At 42.9% G+C, this 26278-nt stretch overlaps 1 protein-coding gene across 3 annotated transcripts in view; it reads right to left on the bottom strand.

Annotated features, from left to right (window-relative positions):
• Positions 1-25410, bottom strand: part of LOC110505077 (serine/threonine-protein kinase ULK4-like) — a 218821-nt gene extending 193411 nt beyond the window's left edge. For 2 of the 3 annotated variants that reach the window (XM_036966144.1, XM_036966152.1), the window contains exons 1-19: positions 25349-25410; positions 24859-24996; positions 24584-24683; positions 24300-24439; positions 23885-24050; positions 21612-21713; positions 21330-21413; positions 21163-21238; positions 20635-20745; positions 18913-19073; positions 18742-18811; positions 18502-18568; positions 17118-17222; positions 16670-16730; positions 16319-16503; positions 15166-15212; positions 14106-14184; positions 7580-7687; positions 5584-5667 (exon numbers count right to left, since the gene is read on the bottom strand). In XM_036966144.1, the coding sequence (XP_036822039.1) occupies positions 5584-5667; positions 7580-7687; positions 14106-14184; positions 15166-15212; positions 16319-16503; positions 16670-16730; positions 17118-17222; positions 18502-18568; positions 18742-18811; positions 18913-19073; positions 20635-20745; positions 21163-21238; positions 21330-21413; positions 21612-21713; positions 23885-24050; positions 24300-24439; positions 24584-24683; positions 24859-24996 (1884 nt within the window). In that variant the 5' untranslated portion in view covers positions 25349-25410. Of the gene's footprint in view, positions 1-5583; positions 5668-7579; positions 7688-14105; positions 14185-15165; positions 15213-16318; positions 16504-16669; positions 16731-17117; positions 17223-18501; positions 18569-18741; positions 18812-18912; positions 19074-20634; positions 20746-21162; positions 21239-21329; positions 21414-21611; positions 21714-23884; positions 24051-24299; positions 24440-24583; positions 24684-24858; positions 25041-25348 lie in introns of all 3 variants that reach the window. The other variant, XM_036966148.1, reaches the window with a different exon arrangement.
• Positions 25411-26278: the final 868 nt, after the last annotated feature.

Genomic DNA, 26278 nt, shown 5'->3' on the forward strand with positions numbered 1-26278 from the left:
AACCTAGGGCTAATACTGTAGGGCCTAAAACCATAACCTAGGGTGTATACTATAGGGCCTAAAACCATAACCTAGGGCTAATACTGTAGGCCTAAAACCATATCCTAGGGTGTATACTGTAGGGCCTAAAACCATAACCTAGGGCTAATACTGTAGGGCCTAAAACCATAACCTAGGGCTAATACTGTAGGGCCTAAAACCATAACCTTAAGAACCATAAACCATAATACTGTAGGGCCTACATGGGGATTGAACACAAAACTATGAGGACAAAACAGAGTTCAATGCAGCTCTTTACTAAGCTTAGTATCTCCACTACACGAGGATCGAAAAATCCCCAGTAAACAATTCTATATGAGAAGAAGACTCTTATCATAGTGGTAGCTATAAGTCTTTACTAAGCTTAGCCTTTGTGTCTCCTCTAGTTTGAGCCTGTGCTGTATGTTCTCCCAGAGTGTTAGCCGTGTCAGACTGAGAGGAGCCCTGCAGTCTCTCTTGTGGTTTCCCCAGCCTGCAACAAGTGCCTGTGTGTAATTATGTCCCTTTTGAAGCAGCAGCGCAGCACCTGGACCAGAAGAACGCTCGATGTAAATTCAGGACCGCCAGCTAAGCCTTTCATTATCCGGCTTGTTTTCATCTCTCTGCTTAGAACTCTATCCTCTCCGTTTAAATGGCATGTTTAATGAATAAGAGTGATATTAAAACCAAAAAATATCAAAATGGGTTTTAACTTTGTGAAATGTGTATTTAGAAGATTACAGAAGAATGCAAAGATGGAGCTGGCATGTAATAAGTCAGACAGCAAAACACCTACAAGACAGTGTGGAAAGGATCTCTGAAATTATTACCATTGAGTACTACAATACTTTAAGATACAATCTCCCTTGAAGAATGTCTACGTTCTTTTAAAAGAGACACTTCCCACTCGGCACACACTGGCTGAATCAATGTTGTTTCCACGTCGTTTCAATTCAATTACGTTGTACCAACGTGGAATAGACGTTGAATTGACGTCTGTGCCCAGTGGGTTCTCTAGCTCACAAAAAATGAAAATATTATTGATCTTTGCAATATGGACCAGGTCAACACCCTAAAGATTGATGCTTCCTTCTGGAGCAAAACATTAATTTGCTTTTGTTAAGCAGCATTAAAATGTCCTTCCACACAAACAGAGATTATCTGTCATGATTATTGCAGGACATTGAATTGCATGTCAGGAATCAATATGTAGAAATGTAGCAGTGTGTGATGTAGCTGGTTATTATTACGAATCATCCAGAGGTGATTCGTCCCAAATGGCATCCTACTCCCTATATAGTGCACTACTTTTAACCGGAGCCAAAAGTAGTGCACTATATAGGGAATTGGGCTATGCTTCAGAGCGAGATTAGGCTGCAGCTGATTAGGAGCAGAGCATTACAGTAGCTCCTGTGTTGGACTGATACATGTTTAATGTGAGTGGAGAGCTGTGTGGAGTGGAGCGGTGCGGTGGCCAGGACTAGGAGATAGAGGAGGAGGGTTGAAGCCCCTGGCTCCCTCTCCCTGGTACAGATACACCACCGCCACTGCCTCTGTTCCCAAACACACCTTTCATCATTGGCACTGGGAACATCTTCTTCACGCTCATAAATATTTCCTGCAGGCAGCTCAAGTCTGGCCCGTCTCTCTCTCTCTCTGTCCTCTCTCACTTGATTCACCTGCCCCGTCTCTCTCTCTCTCTCTCTCTCTCTCGACTTCTCCTCCCAGTCTCCCTATCTCTCGCTGCCTTGCCTTCTCTTCCCAGTCTCCTTCTCCCTTTCCATCTCTGGCATTCAGGCTCCCCTCTCTCTCACGCCCAGACTTTCCCTCCATCTTCCTCTCCCTCCTGAAACATTTGCTGATGCTGCTACACTCGCTGCAATGTTACGGTATGTGGGTTGCTGCCCTTAACAAGAGAACAAGCAACTCTCTTCTTGACATCTTATTTTCACAGTTTGGTTGGGCTTTCAGAATCAGCTGTGGTCATGAAAATCTGACATGCAAACACAGCTAGAATTGCAGTTAAGTGCATTTAAAGTGGTGTAAGCATTTCACATAACAATTAAATTTGAAATGTTTTAACCATGCAGGGAAATACTGCATCAATTTAGTGCTACCAGTGTTGCAAATGAAGTGTGGGAATAGAAGCGACCATAAATAACATATGAAAACATACAATCGCCAGACAGTTTATTAGGTACAGCCATCTAGTACTGGGTCGGACCCCCTTTGCCTCCAGAAGAGCTTCTGAGAGACTTCTTTGGGGATTCTTCATGGATTCTACAAGTCATAAATATTCCACAGGGATGTTGGTCCATGCTGACACAATGGCATCACACAGTTGCTTCAGATTTGACAGCGGTACACCACCGCCACCAGCCTGTACCGTTGACACCAGGCAGGATGGGGCCATGGACTCATGCAGCTTACGATAAACCCGGACTCTGCCATCAGCATGACGCAACAGGAATCAGGATTTGTCAGCCAAGGCATTGTTTTTCCACTCCACAATTGTCTAGTGCTGGTGATCGCGTGCCTGCCCACTGGAGCCGTTTATTGTTGTTTTTAGCTGATAGGAGTGGAACTGGTGTGGTCGTAATAGCCCATCCGTGACAAGAATCGATGAATTGCGTGTTCCGAGATGCCGTTCTGCACACCACTGTTGTACTGAGCCATTATTTGTCTGTTTGTAGCCTGCCTGTTACTGTAGCTTGCATGATTCTTGCCATTCTCATTCGACCTCTCTCATCAACAAACTGTTGTCGCCCACAGGACAGCCGCTGACTGGATGTTTTTTGTTTGTCGCACCATTCTGGGGAAACCCTAGACACTGTCATGCGGGAAAAGCCCAGGAGTCCGTTTCTGAGATACTAGATCTGGCGTGCCTGGCACCGACCATCATACCACACTCAAAGTCGCTTAGGTCACTGGTTTTGCCCATTCTAATGTTCAATCAAACAGTAACTGAATGCCTTGATGCCTGTCCGCCTGCTTTATATAGCAAGCCACGGCCACATGACTCACTGTCTGTAGGAGCGATCCATTTTGGTGAATGGGGTGATGTGTCTAATAGACTGTATATAGGCTATGCTATCTAGTCTAATTGCCATATGTTATTGTTTACAAAGACATGAAGCCGCTGAATCATGCATGCTTGCCACAGCCAGGATCCATCCAATCAGAACTTAGCTAGAATTCCCATCCTACTCTGAAAGTTTGACTTCAATCTGTGTTTAGCTGGGGAGGTTCTCCCTAGAGAAGTAGGCAAGTGTCAGTCAGCACTCATCATCGCTCAATAGAAATAAATAAGAAAAGCACCCGGTTGGCAGCGTCTTAATGACCGACGTGGTGTGAGTGTGTGAGTGTGTGCTGTGCTTCCCTTCCTCAGTCATATCTCCCTCCCGGCCCTCAGAGAGGAGCACCCACAGAGTTATTATTAGTCAAGGTGGCTGGTGGAGAGAGACAGAGTGACTGACTGACTCTCAACACCACTTAACTTTCCTGATAGTATTATTCTCATTACAGCTCAGAGTCTGTATTGAACAAATCCTTTAATTAAATCAACAAAAGTCCCCTGTGCCTGCAGTTCCTACAGGACTCGTACAGACCTCTCTCTAGAACAATCCCATACAGACCTCTCTCCAAAACTATCCCAGACAGTCACTCATACCGACCTCTCTAGAACTATCCCAGACAGTCACTCATACAGACCTCTCTCCAAAACTATCCCAGACAGTCACTCAGGCAGACCTCTCTCCAAAACTATCCCAGACAGTCACTCAGGCAGAACTCTCTCTAGAACTATCTCATACGGTCACTCATACAGACTTCTCTCCAGAACTATCACAGACAGTCACTCATACAGACCTCTCTCCAAAACTATCCCAGACAGAACTCTCTAGAACTATCCCAGACAGTCACTCATACAGACTTCTCTACGGAACTATCCCAGACAGTCCCTCATACAGAACTCTCTCCAGAACTATCCCAGACAGTCCCTCATACAGAACTCTCTCCAGAACTATCCCAGACAGTCACTCATACAGAACTCTCTCCAGAATTATCCCAGATAGTCACTCATACAGAACGATCCCAGACAGTCACTCAGACAGAACTCTCTCCAGAACGATCCCATACAGACCTCTCTCCAAATCTATCCCAGACAGTCACTCAGACAGAACTCTCTCTAGAACTATCTCATACAGTCACTAAGACAGAACTCTCTCCAGAACTCTCATACAGACCGCTCTCCAAAACTATCCCAGACAGTCACTCAGACAGAACTTTCTCTAGAACTATCCCAGACAGTCACTCATTCAGAACTCTCCAGAACGATCCTAGACAGTCACTCAGACAGAACTCTCTCCAGAACGATCCCAGACAGAACTCTCTCCAGAACGATCCCAAACAGTCACTCAGACAGAACTCTCTCCAGAACGATCCCACACAGTCACTCAGACAGAACTCTCTCCAGAAAGATCCCAGTCACTCAGACAGAACTCTCTCCAGAACGATCCCAGACAGTCACTCAGACAGAACTCTCTAGAACTATCCCAGACAGTCACGCATACAGAACTCTCTCTAGAACTATCCCAGACAGTCACACATACAGAACTCTCTCCAGAACTACCCCAGACAGTCACTCATACAGAACTCTCCAGAACGATCCCAGACAGTCACTCAGACAGCACTCTCTCTAGAACTATCCCAGACAGTCAACGTTGTCAACATTGTAAGAAGCATGTACATTAACTTTCCCTCTGATGCTGTGAGGTCCAGATATAACATTCTAGAGGTATATAAAAACATCTGACATAATTTCTAGGAAAGATGAACAGGATCCATTACACCATTATTATTAATATGTTTTAAATAGAAGACTGGAGATTATGGATCAGAATTCACAAATTTGGTGTAAACTGTCTGGACAAAACCTATTTTTAGGCAAATCCTTTCAATGAAATTACAGTAGATGGCATCAGACTTAAATTGACCTACGTACAAATAAAGTTTCTTAAGTACATAGGTACAACTAAATTATATTTTCCCCCCCACCCAACTCACAAATCTTTGGAATAAATCTTGCTCCATATTGGTATATACGCTGGCCAGCCTAAAACTTTTGCTAATTAGTTTATAATGAACACGTAATATCAACTCTCCCTTCTGGGAGAAGAGACATGGTCTTTTGAAACAAACTCAGTTGTGTAATTAAGAAGAACAGATGCACCAGCTGAGGAACAACGGTCCTCTGGCCAGACTGACTATCTGGCTGACTGACACACTACTGCACTACACACAGCCTACATACAGAGTGTGTATGTGTGTGTACGTGTGTGTATCCACCGGTCGTTAATTGCCGGCGAGGTCATGACAAGGACCCATCCATCCGGGGGTTGTTTTGATGCAGGTACATGACAGGGGCTGACAACTGGGTCTGCTGCATGCCCTTGACTTGCAGTTGGCAAACAATGCCTGTAGGGCCTTGCAGGAGGATCATTACCGCGGAAGTCCCCCACCCCCCTCCCTCCCTCCCTCCTGCTGAGGCAGGTGCAGCAGTCTTACCCCTTCCCGAAGGCACCTCATTAACACTGTGTAGGCGGCAGCAGGAACAACCCACAGCTCTCCTGGGTTCTCTTTCTTCTCCTCCTGCGGGGAGAGAGGGAAGGGAAGGTAAGAAAAGGGGAGGGGCTGTGAGTGGAGACAGAGAGGACCTCTGTAGCGGCTCGTTGGGGGAATAATTAGGGTAAAACAAAGCAGCAGCAGCTAGCGTAATTAGGCTAAATAAATAAGCCCCAGCAAATGATCTAGCTAGCTACCAAATTTGGAACTTGGAAATGCCTTTGGTAACGGTGAGGGAATGTGTGTTATTATGTAGTAAACTGGGGATATGTGAATTAATTGGCTCCAAAACATATTGACAGTAAATAATGAGGAGTGATGTAGTGAACCAAAAGCGTATGGAAACACTGTTTACACACAGAATAATCTTTATGCACCTATTACACTACATGTGAAGTTGTTTTGAGTTAGCTTGCATTTACACTATTCTCCTCCTGTCATCTCCACTGCTGCTCACATTCTCCCACCTTTTCATCACTACATCCGTGTTAATGAGGCCTTTGATCATACACTGTGCTGCATGCAGATGTAGGATCTTCATTTGATCCCTTCCTGCACGGCAGGAAATGCAGACTTGTAGTATATTTGAGTTTTAAAAAAGTTTCAAAAGTTTGTCATTTCCACTTTGAAATTTCAGACTTGATTTGCCCTAACGAAAAAAGCATCAACCCCTACAAAAATGTTGTTGCTGCAGGATTATTTTCCTGCTGTAGGTAACTGTCTCAAATTAAGATCCTACATCTGCAGTGTTCAGAGAGCCCATTAACCACATGGCTTGTTTTTACCTAAGCTCTGCTTTTATGCCGTCTATTCATTTTTCTGTGTTTAAAAAAAATATTATTATTATATTATTATTATTAATATTATTTTGTTATGTAATACAGTATACTTACAGTACATCAATCCTCATACATATTGTTTCCCCATGTTGTCCATGTAGTATTAATAATAGGAAAGGGCCTATAGATGTTGCTCGAATCTCAGAATACTCCAAATTATTTAGAGGCTTCTCCATTATTCTGTGGAGACGGTGTACAAATTCCTAAGACTCTCAGTTAGCATAAATTAGGAGAAAGAGAATTGTCGCGTGTATCAATATGGTGTGGATCCATAACATGAAATGACTCTTCACGGGTATTTGTATTAAACTAGAACTAACGCTACCTGAATTCAGCCTTGAAAGCACATTTCCATACATTAAAATACTTTTGTGGAGAAAAAACAAATAGCCAATAGAGAATAAATGGCACTTTAAAACCCTTTACTTCTATTGGTTATTGAGCTAATAAAGTCAATGGCCATTGTGTGTGTGCTGCACTGAGTGACCCTGACAAACTGGAGAGCTCAGAGAGGAACAGGAACCCTCCTGAAAATAAAGATACTATCCCACCACCAGGAACCTTCATGTGTGTCTACATGGCTTTCAGATGCAGCGGGAGGTCAAGACAACTTACAGTCAAAACAGCGTGAAAGTTAAACAGCTTTTTTGCATAGCTTTTCAATGGAATAATAAACTAGTGGCAAGCCATTATGAAAAGCTATGAAAAGCAATACTGTGTGTTGTAGAGCGATTTGTCATTTAGTGTTTTCAAATCATTGCACAAACTGTTGTGAGCATTCATCAAACACAAAAACCAAATGCAGACAGACAAACATCTTTAAGTGCTGATATTACTGAGAGTGCTTAAATACAGTAGTTATTTAAGCAGGTATCTTTGTGGTAGATTATCAACAGTATCAGAATATCATCATAAAGGCCTAAGCCAACAGACATATAAGTCATTAGCTGTAAACTGCTCATTTAAAAAGGGCTTTATAAAATACATTTGATTGATTGATTGAATAGAAGTTAGTAGGTCTAATTCATTGTAATGGCAATTTCATTAAGACAGTAGAAGGCATAGGGTTGAAAGGGCACTGCTTTGGAGTATATCGTCACCTGTGTGGCGATGAGGTAGAGCAGCTCCCCCAGTGGCGGCAGCAGGCACTGCTTCAGTTTGCTGTTCCTGAAGTTCTCCCTGATCAGCTCCGTGAACATGACAACAGCCTGGAGGCGCAGGGAATGCACTAGCATCAGTCACTCACTCACAGTTGTGACAGTACTCCTGCCCTTCACAACACTTTATATTGAATAATGCACCCTACCAACACTGGATACGCAACAATGTCCAGACAAGAGTAGAATACTGTGCCAGAAGTGATGTTTTCCCCATTCCATCCTGTTATTCTTCTACTTTAGCACTAAGGTCTACATTGTCAAACGGTGTCCATTAATCAACTGAGGTCTTTAGACATGACAGATTTAAAGCTCATTACTCCATGAATGTGGCGGCAGGGTAGCCTAGTGGTTAGCTGACTTGCCTAGTTAAATAAAGGTAAAATAAAATAAATAAATAAAATGAAGCCAACATTGTAACACTATAAAGGGTGCAGTGCTACATTATAACACTATAAAGGGTACAGAGCTACATTATAACACTATAAAGGGTACAGAGCTACATTATAACACTATAAAGGGTATAGAGCTACATTATAACACTATAAAGGGTATAGAGCCACATTATAACACTATAAAGGGTATAGAGCTACAGTATAACACTATAAAGGGTGCAGTGCTACATTATAACACTATAAAGGGTACAGAGCTACATTATAACACTATAAAGGGTACAGAGCTACATTATAACACTATAAAGGGTATAGAGCTACATTATAACACTATAAAGGGTATAGAGCCACATTATAACACTATAAAGGGTACAGAGCTACATTATAACACTATAAAGGGTATAGAGCCACATTATAACACTATAAAGGGTATAGAGCTACATTATAACACTATAAAGGGTATAGAGCTACATTATAACACTATAAAGGGTACAGAGCTACATTATAACACTATAAAGGGTACAGAGCTACATTATAACACTATAAAGGGTATAGAGCTACATTATAACACTATAAAGGGTACAGAGCTACATTATAACACTATAAAGGGTACAGAGCTACATTATAACACTATAAAGGGTATAGAGCTACATTATAACACTATAAAGGGTATAGAGCTACATTATAACACTATAAAGGGTACAGAGCTACATTATAACACTATAAAGGGTATAGAGCTACATTATAACACTATAAAGGGTACGGAGCTACATTATAACACTATAAAGGGTATAGAGCTACATTATAACACTATAAAGGGTACGGAGCTACATTATAACACTATAAAGGGTACAGTGCTACATTATAACACTATAAAGGGTACAGAGCTACATTATAACACTATAAAGGGTACAGAGCTACATTATAACACTATAAAGGGTACAGAGCTACATTATAACACTATAAAGGGTATAGAGCTACAGTATAACACTATAAAGGGTACAGAGCTACATTATAACACTATAAAGGGTATAGAGCTACAGTATAACACTATAAAGGGTACAGAGCTACATTATAACACTATAAAGGGTACGGAGCTACATTATAACACTATAAAGGGTATAGAGCTACATTATAACACTATAAAGGGTACAGAGCTACATTATAACACTATAAAGGGTACGGAGCTACATTATAACACTAAAGGGTACAGAGCTACATTATAACACTATAAAGGGTACAGAGCTACATTATAACACTATAAAGGGTACAGAGCTACATTATAACACTATAAAGGGTACAGAGCTACATTATAACACTATAAAGGGTACAGTGCTACATTATAACACTATAAAGGGTACAGAGCTACATTATAACACTATAAAGGGTACAGAGCTACATTATAACACTATAAAGGGTACGGAGCTACATTATAACACTATAAAGGGTATGGAGCTAGAATGAACTGGATAAAGGACGAAGGTGGGAGGGAGGAGGGAGGCTAATGAGACTCCATATAAAACATGTCATTATGGTGTTATTTATTTATTTATTTTCACCTTTATTTAACTAGGCAAGTCAGTAAATAACAAATTCTTATTTTCAATGACAGCCTAGAAACAGTGGGTTAACTGCCTCGTTCAGGGGCAGAACGACAGATTTTTACCTTGTCAGCTCGGGGATTCGATCTTGCAACCTTCCGGTTACTAGTCCAACACCAGGCTACCTGCCGCCCCAAATTATTGGAAGGATCCACATAATAACCCCCCCCTCCCCCCCCTGCACCCACACCCACACCCACACACACATATATATTCACATATAAGCAAACACACACCCTAACTGGCTAATTCGTGGAATTAGCATTTTCCTAGTCTCGTCCTCTTTAGAAGTGGGGAGGATGTGACGGACTTACTGCGGCAGCGCTCTCAGCAGGGTGCTATGCAAATAGGCAGCACACTCAGTGCGAGGCGGCCTGGCGCTGGCCGGTAAAGAACATAAATGGTGACTTTGCAGGAAACAGATGTTTGGCTCACGTTTGATGCCAGAGAGAAACAAAGCTTTGGCAGGAGAGATGTCCTGCAACTGACTGACGATTCACTGTTCAAGAAAACAAACAGGCTAAGTTGGAGCCGCAACACACGGCTACTTCCTCCAAACGCATCATTATCGCTCCTGTACAATCCGCTACTACCCCCCTCCTCCATCCCCCCAACCCATAAGGCAGAGCTTTAAACTACTGAGGCTACAGACAGTTTAAGGCCATGCAACATTAAGCATTCCTGCGAGGCTTGGGGAGGGAGAGACAGAGAGACCAGTTTCTCAAGGCAACCGAGGTTTTGTTACTCATCATCACTATCATCACGTCTCAGCTGTGGTTCAGAACAACACGAGACTGGAGTCTTCCTGGAGACATCTCAGCAGGCATGAAGACAAATTATCACACCAAGGGCAATGGGCCAAAGTGACATGAAAATACTACCTTTCTCACGATTAAACTAACAAACAGTAGCTTTGTGATTTGTCCGATTTTAACATTTGATTTAAACATCACATTAATGCAACTGATCAATTGAATCAATAAAATATCCCTGGTATGTGATTTAGCTTAATGAATGTATTGTGACATTTAGTGGTTTGAGCCTGATCATTCACTCATTACAAACAGGGTGGCAGGAAGGCAGGCAGGACAGGCAGACAGATATGTCCTGATGTCCTATTGATGGAAGGAGCAAGCTAATAACAAACAAAAGGTGACCTGCTCTGCTGTAGTGTGGTCAATCAATATCCCACGGCTGTCCAGAAGAAGACAGGTGTTTGATCTAGGGCTGACGCCTGCGACACACATGACCTCAGGCGTTTTCAGGAGTCTATGGTCCCATAGATCACCAATGGCCTCTGCCTATAGTTATCAGAAGGACGTGAGACATATTGCTTTGGCCAGCGAGCAATAATTTAACTCAAGCCATTATGGATGTGTTTTTGATGATGAATACATGGATACCAAATTATTCAAATGTTTTTGGAGTAATGGATAAACAACCTAAATTAAAATTTAACAAACCTAAAATTCCCTAAAATAACAATCTTTACACAATCATAGTTTGGCAAAAGACACAAGAAACCAAACTGAATAGAATCAACAGCAGTGTTCATTGGCCCCAGCACTCTGTTCCTTTTCCAGTAGTGAGGAGTGAGAACGAGCCTCCAAGCCCTGTCTGAGGAAATGGAACAGGCTAATTCTCCCACAATGAGAGGAGGGAGGCAGGAGGCAGTCTGTTCTGCTCATTCTGCAGGGACGGCCGGCACGGCACACTAGGCCAGTTTCTAAGGGACACTGGGTGGAAACAGCAGACAGTGTGTGCAGCACTATTGACGCGCTGCCATGAGAGAGAGAAAATGTCTGAATTGGGGCTTGGTGGTTTGTGGCACAGAAAAGTACTGCCTCTGCCAGGGAAGATAACACTTAATTAGAATGATGTTGAAGTATCCATAGAGACAGGCAGAGGAAAGGGGATAATACTGAACTAATTCCTCTCTTCCTGTCCTAACTAAGCCAACAGTATGCCTGAAAAATAGCAGCTGCAGTCATTGGTGCTCACTGTTTTAAAGGACTGTGAGAAATGGAGGTTTGTAATGATAGTGTAGGACCAACTTGACGTCTGATTCTGTTATGTAGCCTATAGAGCGTACTGAGGCATCAAATTCAACGCTGACAATAAACATTGAACTTTGCGGCATTGTAACTTGTGATTCTCACTGTGAGAACTCCTTTCAAAAAACACTCGGCGCAACACGAGCCCGGACCAAGAGAGAGAAAACTCGTCTCACAGTGGAAACTTTAACTAGGATCACGGACGACCACTGAGATCCACAGTGTGGCAGACATATGGAGATGGTGGTGACAATAGCCCTGCCCTGAAGCAGAAATGGCCATGACTGCGGCTGACCATCAGACACAGAACCCCTGTGGAGAGCACAATGATAAAAGCCTCTGGGATCTGTCACTCTGGGAATCTGAGCTAGCTGTGCCCAGATGGGTGGTGGGGGGCGGGGCAACAAATCCTCAGCCATCTTTACAAAAGAAGACTGTGGAAAATAAAAGTCACTGCGCCATTCTCTGGTGTGCCGATTAACGACGGCCATTTTGTATATCGCTCGTATACCCCTCCTCTATGAGCTTTAAACCTATAAACCACCACAGGAAATCATGGTAAACCCATGTAAGACGTGGATCAAGGGTGGAGCCGCCAGATTTCACATCAAATAGAATCCTGTTTTTTAAAATGATTAACCACAATGTCTTTGACGGTTTGTTAACGGCTCCATAAGCATGTTTGGGCAGGTGGATCGGTGGCGCTTGTTTAGAGCTCTACCTACCGCTGGGTTACAGTGGCATCTGGTGATTCACCCCGGTACTTTCTCTCACTACCGCTCCCATTGGATGATCATAATGCTGCATAGAGACTAGACTTCTATGCCTCTGCTGCGATTAGTAACAGATTTAGGGGATTTTAATTCAACAGATTTGACTGTTGTTGTTGATGTTGTAGGGGTCTTTCACATAGTTAGAATTGTGTGTGTGTAAAAGATTGTGGGATGTTTGTATTGAGACCACTACACTGTCTGCTCTGGTTCCTACAGTTAAAGTGATGTTCAACTATTCAGCAGCTCATGGCTTTGTCAGTTATATGTGATACACCGATCGAATCCCAAATGGCAGCCTATTCCCTACATAGTGCACTTTGACCAGAGCCCTATGCATTTGGGACACATCCACCATTGATACAGAGGACAAGCATAGGTGCTGTGACAACAGGGTGAAGGGGCCCGGTGCAGTGCTGCTGGACGATGCCAGTCTCAGCAGTGTGACAGACAGTACCACTAACCTCAGCAGCGTGACAGACAGTACCACTAACCTCAGCAGTGTGACAGACAGTACCACTAACCTCAGCAGTGTGACAGACAGTACCACTAACCTCAGCAGTGTGACAGACAGTAGCACTAACCTCAGCAGTGTGACAGACAGTACCACTAACCTCAGCAGTGTGACAGACAGTACCACTAACCTCAGCAGTGTGACAGACAGTACCACTAACCTCAGCAGTGTGACAGACAGTACCACTAACCTCAGCAGCGTGACAGACAGTACCACTAACCTCAGCAGCGTGACAGACTGTACCACAAACCTCGGCAGTGTGACAGACAGTACCACTAACCTCGGCAGTGTGACAGACAGTACCACTAACCTCGGCAGTGTGACAGACAGTACCACTAACCTCGGCAGTGTGACAGACAGTACCACTAACCTCGGCAGTGTGACAGACAGTACCACTAACCTCGGCAGCGTGACAGACAGTACCACTAACCTCGGCAGCGTGACAGACTGTACCACTAACCTCGGCAGTGTGACAGACAGTACCACTAACCTCGGCAGCGTGACAGACTGTACCACTAACCTCAGCAGTGTGACAGACAGCGTGACGGACATTAGCACCAACCTCAGGAGAGTGACAGACAGCACCACTAATCTCAGCAGTTTGACAGACAACATGACAGACATCACCACTAATCTCAGCAGTTTGACAGACAACATGACAGACAGCACCACTAATCTCAGCAGTTTGACAGACAACATGACAGACAGCACCACTAATCTCAGCAGTTTGACAGACAACGTGACAGACAGTACCACTAACCTCAGCAGAGTGACAGACAACATGACAGACAGCACCACTAATCTCAGCAGTTTGACAGACAACGTGACAGACAGTACCACTAACCTCAGCAGAGTGACAGACAACATGACAGACAGCACCACTAATCTCAGCAGTTTGACAGACAATGTGACAGACAGCACCACTAATCTCAGCAGAGTGACAGACAGCGTGACAGACAGCACCACTAATCTCAGCAGAGTGACAGACAGCGTGACAGACAGCACCACTAATCTCAGCAGAGTGACAGACAGCGTGACAGACAGCACCACTAACCTCAGCAGAGTGACAGACAGCGTGACAGACAGCACCACTAATCTCAGCAGAGTGACAGACAGCGTGACAGACAGCACCACTAACCTCAGTGACGGGGGTCTCCTCTCTGAGCTCAGTGCAGTGGGATGCCAGCAGCCCCAGCACCCGCATCACCTTAAACTTTCTGGAATACACACACACATGCACACGCACACACACACACACACACACACACACAGGACACAGGTCTAACCATAAATACATGACACTGTTTTCACCTGAAATACAAAAACATCCATAGACATAGGCTACTAATGTCATAGTCTTCCTGGAATACAAAAACATCCATAGACATAGGCTACTAATGTCATAGTCTTCCTGGAATACAAAAACATCCATAGACATAGGCTACTAATGTCATAGTCTTCCTGGAATACAAAAACATCCATAGACATAGGCTACTAATGTCATAGTCTTCCTGGAATACAAAAACATCCATAGACATAGGCTACTAATGTCATAGTCTTCCTGGAATAGACAGACAGGTCTGGTGTAAATACATGGAAAACATACACAGAAATAACACTGACATTTTTTACATCATTTTATCACTATTTAGTAATAAGTGTTGCTGTAATTAAATTCATTTAATCTATACAACATCCTTTCATAATTCCTTTCAACCTAAATATAAATCCTCACGTCAAAAGTGTTTTTTATGATCCTGATGATGGACATCTCTCTACCAGTGATTTACAGCATATCCAGACCAGGCACCAGATCATTGTAAAGGCTAACAGTGATTTACAGCATATCCAGACCAGGCATCAGATCATTGTAAAGGCTAACAGTGATTTATAGAATATCCAGACCAGGCATCAGATCATTGTAAAGGCTAACAGTGATTTACAGCATATCCAGACCAGGCATCAGATCATTGTAAAGGCTAACAGTGATTTATAGCATATCCAGACCAGGCACCAGATCAGATCATAAAGTGCAGTAGGCTACAGTACATGCTAGACATTATTTCCATGCACTGGCGCATGGAGAATGCAGAGAATGGTTGTATGTATGTATGTATGTATGTATGTATGTATGTATGTATGTATGTATGTATGTATGTATGTATGGGGTCAGACAGGTGGAAGCTAAAGGAACTCACACATCCCAGTTAGGTGCTAGACGCAGCTGCTGGGTCAACACAGGGAACTGTCACAAATGGAGAGAACACAACAGCAGTTGGTTAACACTGCAATATATCTACTGTACATATCATTCTTAGTATATAACGTAATATATGTAACGTAACAAAATGTGGAAAAAGTCAAGGGGTCTGAATACTTTCCGAAGGAATTACTTTTCCATGATTTTTTTCAGTCCAGTCGTCTTTCAGTAGTACAATACTGAATTAGTCAAGTTGCCAATACATCATTGTCATAAACTCAGTCACGGCTGGCTATAGTGTCCGAATATGTCTAAAGAAATTATATACTAAAGATACCATGAGGTCTAATGATTGTGGTGATGTCATTTTCAGTTCAATCTGAGTAAGTGATGGAATGCCATCTAGTGGTTAATAGTTCTAGGAGAAATATATTTACTACGCTTGAATCAATCCTCAGTCTGGACATTTCATTAATAAACAAATGAAGAGATTTGATCTTAAATTTCACCAGATTATGTCTCAACGTAATACCTCATCACTGCAACGAGGAAGTAACTTGATGATATCTGTGCGTCCAAATGGAACCCTATTCCCTATATAGTGCAATACTTTTGACCAGACCTCTATAGACCCTGGTCAAAAGGAGTGCACTATATAGGGAATAGGGTGTCATTTGGGACATCCTCCTGGTCTTTGTGCTCTCATAAATAACTAGGGTCATTGAACATGTTACAGCTGAGCGGATCTCAGTAACAAAAAGTAAAGGAAAAAGGAAGTTCATTTTATTATTATCTTGAGGAAAGCGTTAACTTCCTGGTCCCACCTAGCTGACTACTGTTTCAGCTTCCCGCTGATCAACAGAGGCCAACACGTACTGTAGCTATGCTAAGGAGCTCGGGTCACATGGTAAATATAGGAACCCTTTGACGGCTTTGTAGTGCCGCGGCCTTTCACCATTCTAACACTTGAGAAGCCTCAGCAAGGCCAGAGGTTGTGTTGTGATTCTAAGAATTCTCTTCTGAGAGCCTAAGTTCTGAACACTTAAATTAGCCTAGAGGGGCCCATGTCTTGTTAAAAGCAGCAGCCCTGGGAGGAATGGCAGGCATGCTGGGCATGTGGTCAGACCGTCAGGCAGTGACCCTTCCCTTACCAGCTCGGAGTTGATGAGCCTGGTAGCTGTGTCCTTGTGGGCAGCTATGGTACACAGATAGCAGAGGAGGTTGAGTTTAGAGCGGACCCCCGTCGTGGTCTTATCAGCCTGGGCCTCCAGAGAAGAGCACAGCTGCTGCAGAAACACCCTCCAGTCCTCAGAGCTCAGACAGGACAGCTTCTCCACTATAGGGGGGGGTCAGAGGAGCTCAATAACCGTTTTAGCTGTCTGTCTAACCCGTGTGTGTGTATATTAACACCTGCTAAACACCTGTCAATTTCAGAGTGTGTCCAAGTGTTACTCAGCAGCGGCACAGCAGTCGAGACTTTCCTATTTGTTCTTCTTCATTACCTGAGTATGCTCGGACACACAAAGTCTTCAGGTCATATCGCACTGGAGCGGTCTTCAGAATCTGAAAAAATATACACATCTTTGTTACTAGAATGCACAAGAGTTGTGGATTGCCCACCTCTGTTCTTAAGAACAATTCAGAGTCCAAAGCCGAGGACCCGTGATAGATATTTCACAATGGGACGCTGGACTATCTGGTTCCGAGTCCACCGTCCATGGGGGACGCACAGCGGAACCGCGCACCTCCCTAAAATTCCCCATCAGCATGGGCACTGAAACTATTGCTTAAATACAGAGCAAGTTTTAATGTCACATTCACAAATACAGTGACATGCCTTTCATGAAAACTCAAAACCCAACAATAATTAATAACAATGTATTACTAGAAAGAAAAAAAAAACAAGTTAACAGGAGAAAGAGCACAGTTACATGATGTAGTTTGTGTTACCTTTGGGTTGTCCATAATAGGTGTTACTGCCAGGTCAGAGTCAGTGTACACCAGGTCCTTTATACAGTAACTGATGTCATTCAGACCACTGGCCACCACACTGTCCTGGAGATGACAACGACCACAGTGATGTCATCATTACAAATGAGCACAATTACAGTATGTGATCATGTAGAACATCAAATCTAATCTCATTTTTTAATTGTCACATGCTTATACACAACAGGTGTACACTAACAGTGTAATACTTACTTACTTCCCAACCATGAGCACAGATTTTTTTTTTTAATAATAGAAAAACAATAACAAAGAATAAATCCACAATGAGTACTGATAACTATATAAATGCTACTAGTACTGAGAACATGTGTAGGGATACAAGGTAGTTGAGGTGGATACTGTATGTACATATAGGTAGTTATAAAGTAGTCAACAGGCAACAAGATAGATAAGTCCGGAGTTACTGCAGATAGTTAAATAGTTAATCAATAGCTACCCGGACTAACTATTTAGCAGTCTTATGGCTTGGGGCTAGAAGCTGTTCAGGTTCAGGTTCCAGACTTGTTGTATGGGAACCGCTTGCCCTGCGGTAGCAGAGAGAACAGTCTATGACTTGGGTGGCTGGAGTCTTTGACCATTTTTAGGGCCTTCCTCTGACACTGCCTTGTATAGAGGTCCTGGATGGCAGGAAGCTGGGCCCCAGTGATGTACTGGGCCGTACACACTACCCTCTGTAGCGCCATGTGGTGGGATGCCAAACAGTTGCCATACAAAGTGGTGATGCAGCCAGTCAAGATGCTCTCAATGGTGCAGCTGTAGAACGTTTTGAGGATCTGAGGGCCCATGCCGAATATTTTCAGCCTCCTGAGGGGGAAGAGCCGTTGTTGTGCCTTCTTCACGACTGTGTTGGTGTGTGTGTGTAATTCCTTAGTAATGTGAACAGCAAGGAACTTGAAGCTATTGACCCGCTCCACTACAGCCCAATAATCAAACATTACTCACACACCAGACTTGCAAAGATCTCATAAATTAAAGTGGCTAAAGCGGCTAAATGAAAGTGAAATTTGGACATTCTTATGTATTACAATGTCCTTATGCTTACAGGAAATCCATCTGGAGAAAAAATATGCACTTCACTGAGAATGCTGTAGAGGGCGCCAAAGGTTAACAAACAACTGTAACCGAGAATAACCTTTCAAAATAATGAATTCTCAACTACCAGTTTCTGCAGTCTACAGGCATCATGGTAATAGTCTGATTACTATTACCATGTTTCTGATTACAGACAGCTCACAGAAAGATTACACTTCAAATGTAATTGTGGAGAAGGTTGCAGAGGTATGGCAGAGCTCTCCTTTGGCTATTTGATAAGAGAAGAACTCACTTGAGGTAATGGTGTCCTGTTGGGTGGATCTCTTGCAGTGCAACTCATTCTTGGAGTTGGACGAGAGCTGGTTGATGAAAAAGATCACATAAAACATGCTTCATTTTGAGATTTTAAAAAACATTAATTTTTAAAAAAAGACATGAGATTAGTATTTTACAGTTTGACTTAGTCAAGTTGTTGATCCAACACAATGTTCAGTAAATGATCAGAACAACTGGAGATGAACACTGATCATACCTGAGGAGGAATATGGACTCCCTGGTATCTTTGTCCAGTGCACTCTTTGGTCTAAGCTCTGTCATTTTGTCTACGAAGAAGAAGAAGAATAGAACTATGTTCAGACATAGCTCCTACACTGTCATCAGCTGTCATCAACATGTCTTCTTCCACCTTCCCAGAAAGCATTACCTAATCGGAATGATTTGTTGGGGTGCATGCGGACGGGCTCCTCTGCCCCTGCGGCCCCTCCCTGTACCCCTCTGTATCCCCCTCCTGGTCCCTGGGAGGTCACTGAGACAGGTGTCACTGCTGATGACTGGCTAGAGGCACAGACACCACTCCTCCCCACACTGCAGCCAAACGAAAGGTCAGATATCAGCTAGTGCATATCAACTAGTAGACTAGTAAAACATCACCAGACTACAAACAGCAAGGAAACGCATGACCTTAGACTTATGTAACTACACAGTAATAAGACACCTATAGTAGCTACACTGTAGTTACAAAGAACCTGCTGTGTTATTACATGGTTATAGAGTTTAGAGGTATAGGTTATTACACAAGTGAAACAAACTGTTATCTTATGCTCATATTGCACTTAGTAAATCATATTCAACATCAGCAACACGTTTGTGTCTGTGTGTGTGCTCTGTGAAGTCCTTTGTCTTCCTCCCACTAACGGCTCACAGTACAACCCATCTGATTGGGCAGGTCCAGGCTCCATCCTGAACACACAGCCATGGTTTATGATAACATCAGACCAACATGCATTCTCAAGAAGTTATGTCATGAGAAAAGGCCGGGGAGGAAGATATGCAACTGCACAACAGTGTTTGGTGTTGAAACAGGGGAGGAAGATATGCAACTGCACAACAGTGTTTGGTGTTGAAACGGGGAGGAAGATATGCAACTGCACAACAGTGTTTGGTGTTGAAACGGGGAGGAAGATATGCAACTGCACAACAGTGTTTGGCGTTGAAACGGGGAGGAAGATATGCAACTGCACAACAGTGTTTGGCGTTGAAACGGGGAGGAAGATATGCAACTGCACAACAGTGTTTGGTGTTGAAACGGGGAGGAAGATATGCAACTGCACAACAGTGTTTGGCGTTGAAACAGGGGAGACAGAGCTTCTCAAACAGTTTATAAATGACCTGTCTATGTACATTAAACTAACATTGGCAGACAAATGCTTGCTGTACAAGTCAATTTCCTACAATTGCAGAACAAAGGTTTAACTATAAAGGGATACTTTGGGATTTTGGCAATGAGGCCCTTTATCTACTTCCCCAGAGTCAGATGAACTTGTTGATACCATTTTTATGTACAGTATCTGCATCCAGTATGAAGAAAGTTAGAGGTAGTTTTGCAAACTAATGCTAACAAGCAGTCTATGGTATCTGTTAGCATGATAGACTTCAAATCCTTGTGCTAGCGCTAGTTAGCAACTTCCTTCAAAATGCACGCAGAGATAGAAAAATGCTATTCACGAGTTCATTGCCAAAATCCTGAAGTATCCCTTTAAGGGGATCAATAAAAAGCTACAATTCAGCATGTTACAAATCAACTTGGATTTGTTTTGAAATTTGATGTTTAACATGTAATCCATGTCCAAACATGAAATACCCAACATAATGCTTTGTGTTGAGGCCAGGGGACACAATTCGAGGAAATGGTGCATACCACCAGGGAGTGTAATGAGGTAACTCCTTTGAGGAAACGAGACTGAGACCAGGCCTGTATTCACAAAGCATCTCAGAATAAGTGTACTGATCTAGGATCAGTTCCCTCCAGTCCATGTAATCTTATTCATTGTGATCTAAAAGGCAAAACAGATCCTAAATCAGCACTCCTACTCTGAGACACTTTGTGAATAAATTCCCTGATGGTTATATGAAACATAAACATTACCTGGAGCTGAATGAGACATCTTCTTCTTCCTCCTCCTCCTCCTCGCTGGTGTGGACCTCAGAGAACACTCCTCTCCAGAATGGGTGGACCAGTAACTGAGTCCAGTTTATCCTGAGAAGAACAGTTAAAAGCTGAAGTCTAATAAAGCCCTCTCTTTCTGACCAAACTTATGTCGGCCCACTTGTCCTACACAGGTAGCCTAGTGGTTAAGAGTGTTGGGCCGGTCACCGAAAGGTCGCTGCTTCGAATCCCTGAGTTAGCAAGGTGGAAAACTCTGCCGGCAATTAAACCCCAACAACAACTGCTCCTTGGGCACCGATGACGTCGATTAAGGCAGCCCCCCACACCGCTCTGATTTAAAGGGGTTGGGTTAAATGCGAAAAATACATTTCTGTTGAAGGCATTCAGTTGTGTAACTGACTAGGTATCGCCCATTCCAAAGGTCATATGTCAAAGGGATAATATGAATTATCCATCATAGAAACTTCAAACCAAGAATCTGAATTGGTGAAGGGAGTAGGGACGTACCTCTTCTGAGGGTCTTTCTGAAGCAAACCTTTAAGCAGGCTTTGGAACTCTTGTGTAGGCTTGCAGGAAGAAGCCCCTTTAACAACAAAAACGATATGGACTATAATTAAGATGCTCTTGTGACAATAAAAACATATTTTGTTAAGCAATAAAAATTGGCATTTTACCCGTTTGCCTTGGAGATGGAGGATCCTGAAGTAATATCAGCTCAATCAACTCAGAAAACGTCTCGGAGAAGAATGGTGGTTTTCCTGACAAATTACCGCAAAACAAGACAGAAGGTCTATTTAGGTATGAAATTAGTACTGTTATTAATGTCAATAAATCAAGTGCCTGTCTGTTTGTGCTACTGTGACAACTACTTGTCACTAATTGCAATGACAATGAGCAAAGGAGTTGGCAAGAGGACAAACAGATCTGGGACACAGCCCAAGTGATTTGATGAGTACCTGAAAACATCTCATAGAATATACAGCCCAGGGCCCACAGATCACTACTGATACTGTGGTCCCCCCCTTTGACCACCTCTGGTGCACAGTATATTGGAGACCCTGAAGAAAGACAAAGACATCTCCATTATACAACATATTGAAAACCGTGATATGATACAGGCATATGATATATGATATTGTGGCGACCCTGTGTTTATAAGCGTGGATATCGACTCTGCCACTTGAGCATGCTTTTGTGACTTTGGGCCAGAAGGTTGAGGGTTCATCGACCACCGCGGGAAAGCTCACTCTCCCTGCCTGTTTCATTACACTGGGGTCAGAAGTTGGATCACTCTCCCTGCCTGTTTCATTACACTGGTGTCAGAAGTTGGATCACTCTCCCTTCCTGTTTCATTACACTGGGGTCAGAAGTTGGATCACTCTCCCTGCCTGTTTCATTACACTGGGGTCAGAAGTTGGATCACTCTCCCTTCCTGTTTCATTACACTGGGGTCAGAAGTTGGATCACTCTCCCTTCCTGTTTCATTACACTGGGGTCAGAAGTTGGATCACTCTCCCTTCCTGTTTCATTACACTGGGGTCAGAAGTTGGATCACTCTCCCTGCCTGTTTCATTACACTGGGGTCAGAAGTTGGATCACTCTCCCTTCCTGTTTCATTACACTGGGGTCAGAAGTTGGATCACTCTCCCTTCCTGTTTCATTACACTGGGGTCAGAAGTTGGATCACTCTCCCTTCCTGTTTCATTACACTGGGGTCAGAAGTTGGATCACTCTCCCTTCCTGTTTCATTACACTGGGGTCAGAAGTTGGATCACTCTCCCTTCCTGTTTCATTACACTGGTGTCAGAAGTTGGATCACTCTCCCTGCCTGTTTCATTATACTGGGGTCAGAAGTTGGATCACTCTCCCTTCCTGTTTCATTACACTGGTGTCAGAAGTTGGATCACTCTCCCTTCCTGTTTCATTACACTGGGGTCAGAAGTTGGATCACTCTCCCTTCCTGTTTCATTACACTGGGGTCAGAAGTTGGATCACTCTCCCTGCCTGTTTCATTACACTGGGGTCAGAAGTTGGATCACTCTCCCTTCCTGTTTCATTACACTGGGGTCAGAAGTTGGATCACTCTCCCTTCCTGTTTCATTACACTGGGGTCAGAAGTTGGATCACTCTCCCTTCCTGTTTCATTACACTGGGGTCAGAAGTTGGATCACTCTCCCTTCCTGTTTCATTACACTGGGGTCAGAAGTTGGATCACTCTCCCTTCCTGTTTCATTACACTGGTGTCAGAAGTTGGATCACTCTCCCTGCCTGTTTCATTATACTGGGGTCAGAAGTTGGATCACTCTCCCTTCCTGTTTCATTACACTGGGGTCAGAAGTTGCGTCACTCTCCCTGCCTGTTTCATTGCACTGGGGTCAGAAGTTGGATCCCTCTCCCTTCCTGTTTCATTACACTGGTGTCAGAAGTTGGATCACTCTCCCTGCCTGTTTCATTATACTGGGGTCAGAAGTTGCGTCACTCTCCCTTCCTGTTTCATTACACTGGGGTCAGAAGTTGCGTCACTCTCCCTGCCTGTTTCATTACACTGGGGTCAGAAGTTGGATCCCACTTCTCTTCTGACACCAGTGTAATGAAACAGGCTGAGTTTGTCCTGCGAACAATGTAGCGACCCTGTGTAGCGACAATAGGATATGTGATAGAACATTCTAGTAAACATCCAATAAGTAAGGGATAATCAGTGAGGGGCTATGTGTTCTATGGAAAATCAGGAACGACGCGCTAGTGGAGTGGAACAAACTTTCCACGGAGTTGCATTATTTTCCAGAGAACGCATTGAGTCCCGAGTTGATTATCCCTTTTATACCATGGCTATAATTTAACACATTTGCCGGTAGAAATGTGTTAATTTACCAGTAGAAATGTGTTCAACATCTACTGACGTAGCTAGCAAGTTTACTAGATAGCTACAGTAGTTGCCTTGGTAACCAAACAAACAGACTTCCTAGTTTAGCTAACCAAACCATCAGTCCTAGCTTGCTATTATGAAAATCGAATTCAACAATGCCAATAATGTTTTCAATTCGACTTATGCATTCAAAAGCAGCTCAAACATAGAACATGTAAGAATGAACTAAAGCCATTGAATTCTACCGTGGGGATATACCGTGCGTTATAGGGAAATTATGCACGCTCTAGAATGCCCTTCAAGCCAATCAGATACAAGTATTCAACAATGCCATGGTATAACAATATGTACTGTAAGGGTCACCTTGGATTCTGCTCTTGATATTTCTTCTTGATGTGTTTTCTTTGCCATCCCCTCCACCTGTTTCGTCTGCTGTGACTAAAGCAAAAAACTCCTCCAGATTCTCCCCCTCAGCTTTAGACAGGCAGAAGTTAGAGTACTTCAAAGTGCCAGGGCCATCCAACAAGATCTATAGGAGGAAAAAACACAAGGTCATAATCAAATTCCATTGACTTCATGAAATCAAAACTGAGACACAGAATAAATGCTGGCTAGAAATAATCAGCATTGCTTAGTTGACAAAAGGAGCTCCTTGGGTGTAAAGTGTTAGGATGGTTTGATCTATAAAATGTATTAAATGTCAGATGAGCCTCGATATAGAGTTGATTGTTTGACCAATTGAAAATTAGAGAGTCGGGACATCTATACTGTACCGCACCTTGGAGGGAGTGAGGTCAGAGAACACGATACCAGCATCATGGATGTATCTCAAGCCTTTGACCAGATCGATGGCAAATTCCCTCACTACATCTTCTGACAGGCACTCATCCTGGGTGATGACTGACTCCAGTGAACCCCCTAAAATTTAGAGAAATGATGAATGATTATTATTATCCTACCATTATACACTATCAAATCACATTCATGCTTTGTGAAACGTAAAGGTAAAAGGTTGACATAAGGTAACGATGGTATTCTTACAGTACCAAATAAGCATCTCACCTGTGCACAGTTCCACTACAAGCCAAAGATGGTTGCTGGTTTCATACCACTCATAGAAGGTTACCACATTCTCATGTTTAATGTCATGAGTTAGCCGTACCTGTGGATACACCATAGGCGCAGTCAGTGTTCAAATCAAATCAAATTGTATTGGTCACATACACGTTTAGCAGGTTATTGCGGGTGTAGCAAACTGCTTGTAAAATGTTACTCAGTCAAACCAGTTGAAAGGGATGTGTGTACTGTACTACAAGGAAGTGATGCTGGATACTTACGTGGTTAGTAATTTCATGTCTTTTTGACTTGTCACTACAAATAATTGCAACAAAATTGATGCTCCCTTTCCTTCTCCCCTTATAAACCACTGACTTGCGTCCTGTTCCAATTTCCTCATACAGGATGAAGTTTTCCATCTGCACAGAAGATTCTCAAGTTAGGGAGAGTGGTTGGTCACTTCCTGGAGGTGAATAGCACATTTGTATAGGTTGGAACTAGTAAATGGCATTTGCATTAAGCTAGTTAAACTAGGTCGCTAACTGCTAGCTAATTTGCTAGGTAACGCTAACTTGAACTGTTTTACTGACAGAAGCAAGCTGTGCAGACCAACTGTACCATGCAAGTTCTATCATAAAACCGCACATTCCCATAAACAGAGAAACAGGTACATAATACATGCAAGAATCCACAAACTAACTGTAACTATATCACGGACTAGTTAAATTGCTTTATAATAAAAATACATATTATTAAAAGCGCTGTTTTTACCTTCAAATCCCCCCTTCAACTCAAACTCAAAGCGCGAAGTTTGTTACCGGATATCACTTTTGGATCATTTCAATCCTACTGTAGGGGTGTAAAAATACATGGTTTTAAGAAAAATGAAGCTAATCATTTTTATTTATCTTTTACATTTGATGGATGTAAAACTAATATTAAACTTTAAAAGTTGTATGAAAAGGATCCATAGCAAGCATTTACTTGTGTCTTATTGTATTTCATTATTTTGCTTGAATACCTCTGACTGAGCTATTCCTTGGTTACTAGGATACAAGGAAGGACGCGGCGGTAGTGCACACACAATGCAAGGTTATGCGTCTTCTTGTGTACAGAGACAGACAAAGCACAGAGTTTTCATACTGAAACATCTTTGGACAAAGCAGGCCCATATAATGTTGACTGCCTACTCAAACTGTGGACATAGATCTAGCTAGCATTCGCAAATATGGTGATAGTTATTGGATCCATCCCTCCAACCTGGGTTAGACCCGTACCCTAAAATATGATATTATATTTTATATAAATTAGCTACATATATATTATATATATATATATTATATTATTATATCCTGTGTAAAATAAATCCCTGGAACCTGATAGATTGTATAGTAGCTAACTCTCCCTTTCTTTCTCTAGTGCTGTCTGTTTGTCTCTCTGCCTGTCCCCACCCACTCTCTGCCCACATCCTGGTTCTCAGAAAACTCCTAACCTGACTTTGATAGCTATTGAGGGAAAACTGTAGAGGGGCAAGCGAGGTTAAATGCACAGGGCAGTGCACTTCAATCTGAACTGTTACTGAACTGGTGTGAACATGGAGGGGGTGAGGGCCCTGGCGGAGTGGTGCCTGGAAAATAACCTCTTCCTCAACTTCAACAAAACGAAGGAGCTGATTGTGGACTTCAGGAAACAGCAGAGGGA

This window comes from Oncorhynchus mykiss, chromosome 3, assembly GCF_013265735.2.
Source record: "Oncorhynchus mykiss isolate Arlee chromosome 3, USDA_OmykA_1.1, whole genome shotgun sequence".
Lineage (NCBI taxonomy): Eukaryota > Metazoa > Chordata > Actinopteri > Salmoniformes > Salmonidae > Oncorhynchus > Oncorhynchus mykiss.